Raw genomic sequence first — 14,225 nt, 5'->3', positions numbered from 1 at the left:
CCAAGATAGGAATGACATAGTGCACAACATCTTGGCACATTTGTCATAGCTGTGTTTCTTCCTACTCTTCCCTTGTTTCCAGCCGGTCCAGAAATCGAGGAGATTGACAGTGTCTGCCTGCCCAAGCTGGGTCTCATCATCTCCCTGGTGATCACCACGCTGCTCGCACTGGTCGCCGTGGCGGTGGCCATTTCCTGCTGGCTCATGGCATACCGGCGGCGAGCCAAGGCAGAGGGTCCGCTGCCGCACCCACCAGACTTTCCTAACCCGCTGTACACAACGCCAGAGCCCGTGGCGGAGCCCTCGCCTGACTACTATCAGTCGTCAGTGCCCCCCAGCTTAAGGTAGGCCCGTCCCGGGGGCTCCCATCTCTCCTCGAGAAGACCTGCCTGCGAAAGAGAAGCAAGCGATTCGAGGCCCCCACACCACCCCCTTCCAACCAGGCCAAGTCATTTTTTCATAAACCCCATCCAACAAACACCAGCCCACCCCCATCTTTATGTCATGACTGACCGCAGCGCCAACCTGCTACCCGCAGTACCTCCAGCTACAAGAGCAGCACGTACACGTTTGGCACCGTCGGGCATTGCTGCTGCTGTGCGTTCACTGCCTGTCACCGCCCTTTCTTCACGGCCCCTCGTCAGCATCGTCGAGAGCACAAGAGCATTCCTGCAGCGTAGTAACTCAGTGGCAGCCGGACTGCAGTTTGACGGGGTGTCATGTGGCATCTCTTTAAGGCGGGACTTATCACAGCAGGGCAGAAACCCTTCTCCTCCTCCTATGAAAAGTGCGTGCCAGGTGTTCACGGAGAAGGCAGGTTTGGCAGCGGAATCAGTCGTGGTGCATTACCCTACGGCACAGTGAGGTCGGGAACCGCGCTTCCCTGCACTTTTGTTGATTCATGGCAGCTACCCAGAGCAACAGCAACAACCTTGTGTGTGTGCAGGGATGGACTCTAGATTTTGTATGTTGTGTGCTGATGTTGATTGTCAGTGGCAGCGGCGACGACACTGGTGTCTTGCCTGCCTATAAATGAAACCATGTGCGGCACCTGCCGGTGTAACTTCCCAAGTAACTCAGTTTCACAGGGTGCGTGTGTGTGCATGGAATTTGTGTGTGTGCATCTTATGTCTTGCAGATGCGGTGCATGCCTGTGGCGGTACAGCGTCGTCTGCATCGGGTTCACTGATGTGCCAAACATCCTTGCTACTACAGTTATATTTTTGTCCTTGCGGTCAGAGGGCATGCAGGCAGCTTTAACGGGCCCTTTGCATTTACAGATAGCCATTATAAGGTGCTGGACATCTTGTAGAAACATTAATATGTGTTTTTGGAACTTTGCGTCCACAACTGGTTCAGAAGTCTTTTTGTCTTCTTGACAGCGATTTGAAGCTTGCTAAGTTGGCCTCAGACTAGCTGAACCGTTTAGTCTCCTGTAGTTTTTTTCTTCTGAAGGTATGCCTTTCGACTGAACCGATGCGGCAACAGTCACTCGGAGCTACCACAAGTGACAGACGTTCTGGTCTCTCCTTTCCGTGTCGTCCGATAGGATGCGAGCATGAGTTTGTGAAGCTGAGTTACTCAGGAACCCTGTGTCATTCTGGTTGGAAGAAAAATAACGGAGATGGTGCTTCCTTGTTTCGAGTGTATTCTGGGGACAGGGTGACACTTTCACGTGTTGCGTGCTTCTCTTGTGGTGCTGGCTTTTCGAATGTGGCTTGTCTCCCCGCCATCACTTCAAAAACCATGCCAACGTAACACCACTTCCTCGTAAGCAGTCACAAGCCCGACAAGCTCCAGGCTTTTAAATGACCTTTTAATGCATTGCACTGTATGGTCAGTGACTGTGATTTGCAGCTGATCTTGGGGCGTTCCATTTTTAAGTTTCAGCAAGCAGCTATGTGGCATGCCTATGAAGTGTATAGGTTTTAGGCTTGTCACTCAAGTTTTCAAAGTTGCGCTTCGCAGATACTGAAATCTTTGATAAACCCACAGAATCAGTGTCTTGTGACTTTCATTGCAACATCGACTGCCACGCCATAGTCGTGCGCTTTGTGATGTTCTTGACGCACAAGCTCAGAGGGTACTGTTAATGTGCACTCTGTTGTAATCTTTTTCCAACGCTTGCTATTGTATCAACTGAAACCGAGGAATCTTGCTTCTTACCACTTCGTCATTGTGTCACGTCGGCAGGTTATTCTGCCAGGGGGACCCAAGCCACATTTGACGCAGCCCGTCGTCTGTTTGTTATAATTGCCATTATGTGTTTACTCTTTTTTTTTTACCATGTGTGTGTAGATCGTACTTGCGTGTTTTATTTAAATACTATTTGAGGATATTAACAACAGACAACAACTAGTACTGTTCCTTTGAAAGACCTTGGTCGTGCTTTCTCTATGTGCATTTTTTTTTTCTTCCACTTCCGTCTTGAATCAAACGCGCGCACACAGACACACAAAAACGGTGAATAAAGCGAAGAAGCATCATAGAGTAAATGCTATTTTGCTGTGATAAAGGATCCTGTGTCTTCTGCCTTTTTTTATCTCTCTCTTTGTAATGTTTTGCCTCGTTTCCCAACTTTTCATTTAATAATTCTCGTTCTACACAGACTCCACAACTGCCAGCTTTCACTCACAATATTTTTTTTTTCTGTTCTGTTGAAAGCTATTGTGGTGACTCGGCCACATTATATATGAACAAAGACACAAAAAAGGACTAGGGACTGGTCCCATCCTTTGGCAGCTATTTTTTGTTTGTATATTGTGGCAAAGTTACCGGTGACGTTTCACGACTTGTAAGTCATAGGCACTGAGAGACTATGAGCACATCTTTGCACTACTCTTTTTCTATTAACTGTGGTGCCAAATTTGATTTTTTTTTTCTCCCCAAATTTGATAGATTAACTTTCTTTTCTTCTTGATGTGTATAAATAGGTTGCATGAAGTGCCCAATTTATGACAATTATAGATCCTGTTAACAGAATGTGAACTATTTAAAAGGGCTGTGTAAATATGTGTTCTGTCTCTCAGCAGTAATCTCATGTTTTTTTTTTTCCTCTTTTCTGGTGTGTACGATCACGATAGCGATGTCACGTCTAGTTCTTTTTTTTTCTTTTCTTTGAACTCTAACACACTGCCTGAATGCTTGTGCATATCATCTGCTTACAAATGGCACAGCAGCCTTGTGTTTTTTTTAAATAAAGCAGCCTTACAGCAATGAAACGCCATTTTTACATGCCTTAAAACATTTGCTGTTTTACTTTTTATCTTCTGTGTATTTTCACTTCTGCAATAAAGCACATAATTTTTATTATGACTCTGTGCTTTTTATTTTACTATATTTCCCAAGATAGGCCAAGCCAAGGAAGATGGTATGTCTGACTGTTACAAGAAGTTAAAACGATTGAATTAAAATTTTTTAATGTCACCAAATCCACAGTTTCTGCTCACAAGTATCAAGTGACGTGTGATGACTCTGTTATGGTCTGTACAAGAAGCCACCTCTGTGTCACTGTTAGTGGTTAATACATTGATCAAGTGCTTGTAAAAGTTCGGTTGATGCTAATTTACTAAATTATGTATAATGTTAAGTGCTGCATTATTGACTATGCAGTAACATCTATTAATAAGTATAGCATGAGCAGATGCCCACAATACATAAGTACAAATATAAGAATAAAAGGTGGGTGCTTAAATGAGTACTTGCTGTAGGCTTCTGGGGGGCAAATTGATATGAAAGTTGGTGCTGCACATCTGTTTTATCAGAATTTGGTATGTCAATTGTTCACTATACTCTCATATACGTGCATCAGTGAAAGTTTCTCATAGAGAACTAGATCCTTCCTTTCCTCTGAGAAGTTTTTCTACTTTATAGCAACATGACTCCTCTGTGATATCATAGTCCAATCAGTGTGCCCAGTCATAAACGTCATCTAAATGTAAAAACATATGCATGTGCACTCAAGGCTGAGCACTAGTACATTCACAATCAATGACTCAAGTAACATTAATAAATGGCAACATCAGCCTTTTGTTGCACCATCACTGCGTATGTGCCCTGAAGTATGATTTACATTATGTCTCCACAGCTTTCAACTTTGCGGCACAAAGCGTTGGAAACATTGTCAGAGCATTGCTCAGTCAATTTGCAAAGATCAGGCAACATGTTGACATACACAGTCTCATATATATAGCTACCCACCTTTAAGTGACTCGTCACAACGGAGATAAACTGTTTTCCCAAACAATCAGTGTGGCACAAATTTATTCCACCATTTACTCAAGGCTTTGGAAGAATGCATGAAGTCCTATAAGTATGTACTGCTATGGTATACTGTTCATTAGGCTAATCAAAATATAAAATTTCCAGTGGGGAAAGCCACTGAACCTGATCGGTTAATTTTCTTTTCTCCCTGCAGTTTGAGAAGCATAGTCACTTCAGGACAGTGAAAACTTGAAATCATCAGGAAAAAAGAACAAGTAAAATGAACAACTAAATAATGTGTGTTTGTGTCGGCTTCTCTGCAATCAGTTTCATTCCAGACTTTTAAAGCGCTGATTACACTTCTGCCACAAGTGTGGAGAGAGAGGAGAGGTGGAAAAAAGGAGAGAGGCAGGGAGGTAATTCGAAGCTTTAGCTTGGGGCCAATTTCCGATTTCTCAGTTCAGATGCACGTAAAATGCAGAAATGCTTTAATGAGACAACTGCTGGATTGATTTCAATGAAATTTGCTGCATTTGAAAGAGGAAATTGAATTGCAGCTACTACATATAGAAGAAAAAAAGTTTTAGGACCTCATTCTTTTTAACAAAAATTGTTGCATTGTTGAAGGCTTAAACAAATATCGAAGCACAAAGTTTACACATCTATAAGTAGATATGCACAAAAAACGTCAGTGTTCTGCATTCCACACCTGTTAGAGCATCTCAAGCAGACAAATGTGATATATGAATTTACAACATACAAGAAGCTAATAAAAAATGTTAACGAGGCTTTTGCAAAAGTCTATACTCGCGAATTACAATGACATATTTGAGAGCAGCATATAATGCAGCAATATTGTCTGCTTTAAATTTATTATTAGATGCTGTTTACATAACTGTGATAACGTCTTTTACATATGAGTTACAGATTTGTAAACTTGATTGATACATTACTTGCTTGAAATTTTGCCATTTGCAAGAATTTTTCTTTAAAAGTTATGGCATTAATTTACTGAAGCAAAAGACTCCTCACTCAATTCACTGGAGCAACAGACTCCTAGGGAACCCACCTGGCATGGCCACATTCAGCACAACAGGCTTCTCGGCCAACGTACCGGTACAGTTTTCCAAGCGCATAGTGATCAATCACTGCGAGTAGTAGCAAGTGATTGGCATGCATGCATCAGACAGCTGTACATATACACTCTAAAGAGTAAGCACCCTCTATCGTCTATCTTGCGCTCATTTCCTTTCTTTAATGCTGTGCGCTTGGTTCCAGACCATGATACGACACGCGTGCATGGAGGAAGGAAAAAGTTGGGATGCAGCATCATGCAACGCGATTGAAGCCCAACCTGTCGACCCAACACGTGATCGCATGTTAAAGCGCGCAGTTGGTTTTAGTGTTCCCTCTCTGCAGGCAGAGCCACAGTAGAGCAGCTGAACAAGCGCACACTGAATAAAAACTCCTGGCATAGCTACTGGGAATCGAATGTCTCCGCAAATCTCAATTCTTGCGCCGTGATCTCAACGCAAGAGTCATGTGTTACGCCGCCACTGAACAAATGTATGGGCTTCACGAAGCGTTAACTTCACGTCACGCAGCCGGCCAAGGCCGGCTGCGTGACGTAATGCTTTCTCCAAACTTTTTCTTTAGTCCATGCATGCGCCTTATTAGCGTGACATATACTATTCCCGACAGGAAAGCAGTGAGCAAGGTAGTGAGCACAGATTTTTCAAGAAATGAAACACAAGCATGGCAGATGACGATTATTGTTTGGGGGCACATTACACTACAAAGGTGGTAACTTCTTTAGTGTGCGCTTTATTATATAAAGGAGAGTGTATTTTGGCTCCTCTGTATTGCACTTGCACAAGAGTATTCTGATGCCGGATGGAGAGGTGTTGGGCTGTTTCATTCCATTGACCAAGGCCTACAGACACTCTTAAAAAAGTTTGCACCCTTTGGAGCTTATCTTGTCTCACAACGATAACCGTCATCTGCCTTGCTTGCATTTCCCGTCTTGAAAAAGCGTCCTTTAGAGAATGCTGTGTCTTGCTGATAACGCACCAGATGTTTGTGACTCGGAGGTACCAGGCTCGCAGCATAAAAGAAAGGAAATGCGGGCAAGACAGATGGCTATTGTTGGGGGACAAGATACGACCTAAAGAGTGTAAACTATTTAAAGAGTGTACACTCTTTTCGCAGAGCAGTTTGCTCTACACTCGTAAAAAAATTGACATCCTTTGGGGCGCTTCGTGTCTCACAACAATAATAGTAATGTCGGGCCCGCATTTCCTTTTTTTAACGCTGCGAGCCTGGTACTTCCAGGTCACGAACTGCATGTGTGTTATGAGCGTGTCATAGCATTCTCGACAGGAAAGTAGCTAGCACAGTGTCTTTAAGAAACGAAACGTAAGCAAAGCAGATGACGATTATTGTTGTAGGACAAATATACACCCCAAAGGGTGCAACTGTTTTAAGAGTGTAGAGAAACGAGATGGCGATTTCAGCAGCAAGTTGCCTCAGAGAAAGCGCACGAATACGATACCATTAGTACCGCTTCTGCCCTGCTTCTGTGCGATAAGCTGTCGGAAGTGCAACTGGGTTTTCCCTTACGCACTGTATTCCATGCTTTCTGCAAAATGTGCGTGGAGTGAAGACGTACGCAATAGCTCACTGCAAAAATAGTGACTGGCATATTAAAGGGCCCCTCACCAGGCCCCATAGCAAATTTCAATCATATGCTGCAAATTGTTACTTGTCCTCTAGGGAGCGTTCTGCTGAAAAAATTTTGCAAATCGTTTCATTAATAGCTGAGAGGCGCTTAGCAATGTAATTCTTTGCAAACACAATCGTTGGAGCGCATTGTATGCTCTGCGCTTGTCAGCTCAAAATGGCCAGACCTGGTGAGGGGCCCTTTAAGGAATGGAATGAATGTGTGTGTCCAAGTTCTGTTTTACCAGCCCTTCATGATTCACAGCTTTCCTCAAGGATTAAAAAAAATTGACTCATCCGGCAGCATTGTATCGCTAAACTCTATGGAAAGGAATTCAACCCTGTGGAAAGTTGGCAAAAGTGAGTACCGCTCACTACACTGAAGTGACAAAGGTTGTAGCACCGCTTCCTGGCATAGTAAGTTTCTCGCATCATTACCTACACATACATCCGCCCCAATTCACACACTAGCTTACGCCCACTCTATCGCCAAAGTACCAGAAATAAGTGAATGGGCGCACACTTGAATCAATGTGCCTAAGCATGGTGGCAGCGACCTCACTGACAGCACACGAATGTTTGAAGCTGAACGTTTCCTGACGGTCCACAGGAGTAAGCAAGTGATTAGCGATAATACGTCGTTGCTACAATTAAGCTATACATATTACAAAGTACAGATCATATACGTCCCAAGCCTTGTGCCCTGCAAGAAAAAGTAGTTCGCAGCTGAGCACATCCGCAAGCGATCAGGCAGAAAATCAACAATGAGATAGTGACCGCACCTGAGAATTTAGCTGAGCAAAAACGTGACAAGCCGCTGCTTCAAAATATTTGCCAAATAAAGAATGAAGAGCAAAACACACTGATCTTGATTCGATTTATAAGAGGAAAAGTTTGAACAGCGAATACATTTTTAGCCCTCTTTTAGTACAAGCACCATATACGCTGCTTGCGCCATTTAGCCAAAGCGTACGTTATGAGCTTCGTAAGCACTTACATTTCTTCTGAAGCTGAGGCCGAAGCTTCATGTCATCCACCCAGTAAGCCTCTACGATATCCACCGAAGGGGATGTTTACAGAGCTATACTAGGGGTCTGAGACAAGCAATGGATGCGTCACCATGTGATCATACATGGCAGCGCCCACAGGATCCCCGTGAAATGGGCCTCTAAGTTTTGAGAGCATCAAGCAAAACGTGGGCGGTGCTTCCAGCCCTGCTTGCACGCAAGGTTTCAGTATCAGAGAGAATATAGGCGAATTTGTGCTGATAAATATATCAAGAACGGATGGCATTCTTAAAAGTGCGTATATTGTAACTTTGGCGTTAAAGCCACTAATTAATATCATTTTACAAGTAGCTCGTTATGATGTCAACCCTGCACTGGTGCGCATTGACCAGCTCTTTGACTCTCTCAATGAGTCAGAGTAGTCGCCCACGATCGTCGTGGAGCTCAGACATGCTGAGAGTGGGGAAGAGCATGGATTTGTCTAGCTGCTCAATCATTGCGAAGATGTTCCTCTTCCTTTGCGCCCAGTAGCCCCTCAATAGTATATGCCATCCTCAAGCTGCTCAAGTAAACCCTTGAGGAACTCAAAGTCCAAGTTGGCGCACTTTTCGAGGAAGTGTTCAGTCTTCCCATGTCTTTCATTAATACGCAAGTGTCAAAGCACTTACAAGAGACAGACGGGAATCATGAATATTTCGACAGCTTGGACGGTAGCTAATAACGTGCAGCAAGGCACACCTTCAGCATGCATAACTATTGCTCCTATACTGCTGCGCAGGTTCGATCCTGGTGTCCCAAGCTCTTGGGAACTAGTAGTCTCAAATTGGTGCAAGCTGGCTCGAGGCTATACCACTGTGGTTCGTATTTTTTGCTGAAACGCTTGCCTCGCACCACCGGGAAACATCACTCCGGAGGAGGAGGAGGATGAAAAGGAAGGAAGGAAAGGTAAGAAGGAAAGGAGTGCTTCTATTGGGCAGGGTGTCAAACTTTAGCTGTTCCAAGGCCATGCATGCTAAAAAGAAAATGCACCGAAGTGTATTTATACAATGGGCGGCAACAACGTTCACATGAAGACTCACTTTGTTCTCCTTTTTCGCTTCCGAATATCTATAGTTTTGTTTTCCTTTTGTCAATGTTGCTGAACTATGTAGGTACGTTGAACAATTGGTCCCGTTACTAGCCAGCAAGGCTAAGGGACTAAAAAAGTTCTGCAAAGTTTTCTGTAATGTGAAAATCAAAGTGAAAAAAAAATGAATGTAGTGGACACCGTGAATGTATGCGCTTACGTGTTGGTGCAATTAGTCTAAGGGACGCAGATATATTATTCCCATCGTGATGCAGTTTTCAGATTGTCAACAAAGTAATGCATGTCAATAAACGGTATAGCTCGCGTTTATATAATTACAGCGCTAGCTTACAAAGTAGCCGATTTTAGGCCATTAAGAAACTACGCGAGAACTCAGCGAGAATCGGTTCCCGATATAACAATTTTAACATGGAGAATCGATACTGACGACATTGAGTGAACCTATGTATACATCAATCAAAATGCAATATCAACTAGATGAGTTATATTAAAGCGACACTAAAGGCAACTACTAAGTCGACGTGGACGGTTTAAATACCATCCCAGAAACCTCGCAACGCTTGTTTTATGCCTTGAGATTACTTAGTTTACGAGAAAATTGCATCTGAAAGGTCTGAATGCTTTTTTTGAAATTTATATCTCCCGCCACCAAACGGGAGAGTGGTGACGTTGCATACGCCATCACCACCCTTTGCAGTATGCCGTCGGTAAGTAAAACGGCGCCCGATAGACGGCGGTACCGAGTTAAGACAGAGCCAACAGAGCGGTGGATTCGCCGCTGCAGCTGATGTTTGCTCAAGTGGCGTGGACCGTTCGGGAATCCCGCGACATGAAATGGAAGTTGAATTCTCTGCTACTTGCAGTTCGTGCGACTTTCGCGAGCCAGAAAAACCAGCGCAGCAGTACGCGATAACGAAACTACTGAAACGCGAAAGCGTGGGCGGCGCTAAGTCGAGCGCAAACTAAACCTTCCGACCACCCGCGTCGTTGTCAACGGCAATTCCAATGCGTATTTTAAAAATAAGATAGAACGGGACAAGCAGCATGTTATTTCATCTTGTAATACAACACAAGGATGTTTTTAGCAACGAGTATATAGTTGAGCAATAGTGACAGAATTTAAGTGAGGAGTGCTTTTGTCGTCGGGCAAGTGCTTGAATGTCCCCGGAAGAGTCTCCAATCATGTCCTGCATTTACCTCAATTTCTCGATTATTAAAGCTCCGCTCGCGATAATATTGACGCCTTAAAGATTCTCGAGCACTGATCTATCACTTCAGCTTGACTTAGTATTTGCGTTTAGTGTCCGTTTAAGTTGTATCCGCGACATTGGACATGCCGCAAGGAAATTCGAAACAATAAACGACATGCATTAATTGATGTGAACAAAGAAAAAAGTTGGTCATGGTGCTAAAATCGGGCAACAGAGTTTTCAAAAGAGGTAAAAAGTTCGATCACTTCACCAAATGAAGCTGCGCCTTCAACGCAGAGACACCATGCATAGAGACACAGAGCAGGCATGGCGATGCGCGCACGGACCAAACCCGCTGACCCCGCTGACCATAGAACCATAATAGAAGGGCAAAAAATAAAAAAAAACCATAAAAACCATAAACATAAAAACCATAAAAAACCATAAACAAGGGCAAAAACACAATAGAAATCTAAGGCGCAAAATCGCGGAACTAAATAAGACCATCGAAGCACACTGCGCCCAGTTATGCAATCAGGATTGGGACGAGGTATGCGACGCCATGGACGGCAACATCAACACGGGCAAGACGTGGAAGATCCTCAAGCACCTGCTCGACCCGTCGGGAACGAAGACAGCGGCGAAAGCGGAAATGACCAAGCTCAGACACAAGTACAAAGGAAACATCCGTGAAATGGGTGATGAAATCGTCAAGCTCTATCTTGAGAGACCTCCAGCCGTTGAACACCGGAACTACTCGGGCTCTCCCAACGAAGACCTCGACAGAGATTTCTCCCAGCAAGAAATCAAGGCGGTCCTGCAGACCATCAAGACCAAGTCGGCTCCGGGCCCCGACAAAGTGACCAACAAGATGCTCCGGAACCTGGACGACCAGGCAACGAGCCGCTTGACAGACTACATCAACGAGTGTTGGCGGAACGGCGGGATACCCGACGAATGGAAGAGGTCCGACGTGATCCTCATCCCGAAGCCGGGTAAACCCTTAGAAATACAGAACATGCGGCCGATCTCTCTCACTTCCTGCGTTGGTAAAGTGATGGAGCACGCTTGCCTGAGTAGAGTTAACGGCTACCTGGAGTCAAACGACCTGTACCACAGCAACACGATTGGCTTCAGAAGAGGGCTATCTACACAAGACGATCTATCTACACAAGACGCAATGATACAACTAAAGGAGCAAGTCATAGATACCACGGGGCGGGGCTTGAGAGCAATACTTGGACTTGATCTAAAGAAGGCCTTCGACAGGGTCAAGCACACGGCCATACTCGACAGAATCGTGCAACTCGGCCTGGGCGAACGAACGTATAATTTTATCCGAAATTTCTTTACGGGAAGAACAGCCAGAATCAGAGTGGACGAGGAGGAGAGTATCCAGGTGGACATGGGCAGCGCTGGCACGCCGCAAGGGTCCGTCGTGTCACCGATGCTCTTCAACCTCGTCATGATCGGACTATCGGAAAAACTGGACCGAATAGAAGGCATTAATCACACCGTTTATGCAGACGACATTACGATTTGGACCACGAAAGACGCAAGCGAGGGTGATATGGAGAACAGACTTCAAGGGGCGGTGGAGGCAATCGAAAATCATCTAGAGGGCACCGGACTTGAATGCTCACCGGAAAAATCGGAACTGCTGCTCTACCGCCCCAGGAGGTCCGGCAAACCGTCCAGAGACGTAGCGGAACTACACAAAAGGGGAATCAGATTAACCACGAGGAAAGGCACGGAGATACCCATGGTCCAAAAGATTAGAGTCCTGGGTCTCTGGATCGAAGCCAGGGGAACAAACACGGAAACTATAACACGCCTGGAAAAGAAAGTCATGGCAGCCATTCGGCTAATACAGAGAGTCTCCAACAACAGGAGGGGCATTAAGGAAAGAAACGTCGTACGGCTCGTTCAGGCCTTCGCGATCAGCCACGTCGCGTACGTGGCGGCATTCGTCCACTGGAACAAGGCCGAGAAAGACAGGATCGACGCGCTCATTAGAAAAGCGTACAGAACAGCACTGGGTCTCCCCCAATACACAAGAAACGAAAGGTTACTACAACTCGGGGTGCATAACACGCTGGAGGAGATCGCAGAAGCACAGAGAATAGCGCAACTTGAAAGACTCTCCGGAACCAAGGCGGGCAGAGAAATCATGGAAAAGATCGGCATAAACTACCACGGAATGAACGGCCCCAAGATGCAGATTCACCCAGACGTCCGAGCCGCAATTAACACGGAAAATATCCCGAAGAACATGCACCCCGTGCACAATGTCGAGAGAAGAAAATGCCGCACGAAAACGATTCTCAAAAATCACGGCGCGCGGGAGGGGGTGCTCTTCGTAGACGCCGCGCGGTACCCCCGAAACAGGGACGACAATGGTGGTGTCGGCGCTGACAAAGGTAACTCCCTCTTCGCAATGGCGGTCGTATGCACGAAAGGAAAGACCGTGACTGCGGGCTCCGTAAGGACTAGATCGTCGGAGGCAGCGGAAGAAACGGCAATCGCATTGGCTATAATCAGCGGTCGGCAACAATACAGAACAATAATCAGCGACTCGAAGACGGCTATTAGGAATTTCACAAAGGGCTGGGTCTCCACCGAGGCGGCCAAAATCCTGAACCACAGAGCAGAAGACTTTAAGAACGGCACAATTACACCCAAATACCTCAAATGGATCCCGGCACATATGGGAGAAGTTACCATGAATGCCCCTCCCAACCTCAACGAGAAGGCCCACCGAGTCGCGCGAACACTAACCCACCGCGGCACGGACAGTGACGGCCCAACACCCCGCAACCCTTGGGGAAGAGGAAAGGACTGCGGCGGAGGCGATGGAGAAGACGGAGGAGGCGAGGACGACGAAGAAGCGATAAAAGACGACAGGGACAGACTGGTCACGTACCACGACATACTGACACACTACACGAAACAAAGAGAAGCATACCCACAACCCCACAAACAACTCGACAGGTCTCAAGAAACAGATTGGAGAAGATTGCAAACCAGAACGTTCCGAAACCCAGTACACTTAAACAGAATAAATTCAACACAATATCCAGACGCAAGCTGCAAGCTCTGCAAACACGAACACGCAGACATGGCACACATCTTGTGGAAGTGCACACAGATCGGTTCAGTATACGTAGAGGACAAGATAGAACCGGACCTTCTCGAGGAGCGATGGCTAAGCGCTCTGACTAGCTCAGAACTACACGACCAATTATGGGCTATCCAGCGGGCCCGGGCAGCTGTGGAAAGGCTATGCCTCACCGCACACAATGCCCGGGTGGCCTGAGCCCGGGCTGGCAACCTCGCAGGTCTTTTTTTCCATTAAAGTTTTTTCCGTCCGTCCATAATAGAACGCTGAACACGTTAAAAATCGCGGTCAAGCGAAAGCCACAGTAGCGCACCTGTTGTTGCGCCACGCCATGTTATATCAGCTTGTAAATCTTTATTCAAATATTTTATAAAAGTTTTTTTTTTTAATTAAGGAATAACTTTACAAAGCTTCATTGAAATTTAGTTTTTGTTGTATTGTGATCAATGACACACGAAACTTTGTGCTGACTTCAGTTTAAGATGACGCGGTAAATTTAAATTGAGAGATATTGATACGTGCGCTGTCGCCGACAGCGGTCTTTGCGAAATCGCCTTGTGCATATAAGCCTTGCAGTACACTGCTTGATTATTGTAGTTTGCGGAGCGCTGTTATATGACAATAACATGCCAATGTAATCATTCCACGGATGGTGTTGTCGAACGACGAATGTCGAACGAATTGTTGCAAGCCGGAGGTAACAAAAAAATGCGTGCAAATTCTGTTTGTAAGACTTGGAGATCGACTTTAAAAATATTTACTAGAGCCTTTATGTCTTCATTAGATCTTACAGTAGAAGTCTTGAAGACGTCTAATTTGGAGCTTAACTAAGCGCTAGCCGGGCCAAGCTGTGTCAAGCCGAGTCTGGAACGCCGGTAGCCGACGTTTGCCATAGAATAAAG

The 14,225-nt window shown here is 45.4% G+C and overlaps 1 protein-coding gene and 1 long non-coding RNA gene across 2 annotated transcripts in view; one reads left to right on the top strand and one right to left on the bottom strand.

Annotated features, from left to right (window-relative positions):
* LOC135910607 (uncharacterized) overlaps window positions 1-3,315 on the top strand; it is a 375,300-nt gene extending 371,985 nt beyond the window's left edge. The window contains exon 125 of the mRNA XM_070534413.1: window positions 83-3,315. Within this exon, the coding sequence (XP_070390514.1) occupies window positions 83-348 (266 nt within the window). The 3' untranslated portion in view covers window positions 349-3,315. The remainder of the gene's footprint in view (window positions 1-82) is intronic.
* LOC139056296 (uncharacterized) lies at window positions 259-13,529 on the bottom strand. Its single transcript, XR_011512259.1, has 4 exons — window positions 13,393-13,529; window positions 7,919-9,148; window positions 5,273-5,351; window positions 259-389 (listed from the first exon to the last, which is right to left on the bottom strand). It is a non-coding gene; the product is annotated as an uncharacterized lncRNA (long non-coding RNA).
* Window positions 13,530-14,225: the final 696 nt, after the last annotated feature.

Source organism: Dermacentor albipictus, chromosome 2 (genome assembly GCF_038994185.2).
Source record: "Dermacentor albipictus isolate Rhodes 1998 colony chromosome 2, USDA_Dalb.pri_finalv2, whole genome shotgun sequence".
Classification (NCBI taxonomy): domain Eukaryota; kingdom Metazoa; phylum Arthropoda; class Arachnida; order Ixodida; family Ixodidae; genus Dermacentor; species Dermacentor albipictus.
This window is presented reverse-complemented; position numbering and strand designations above follow the sequence as displayed.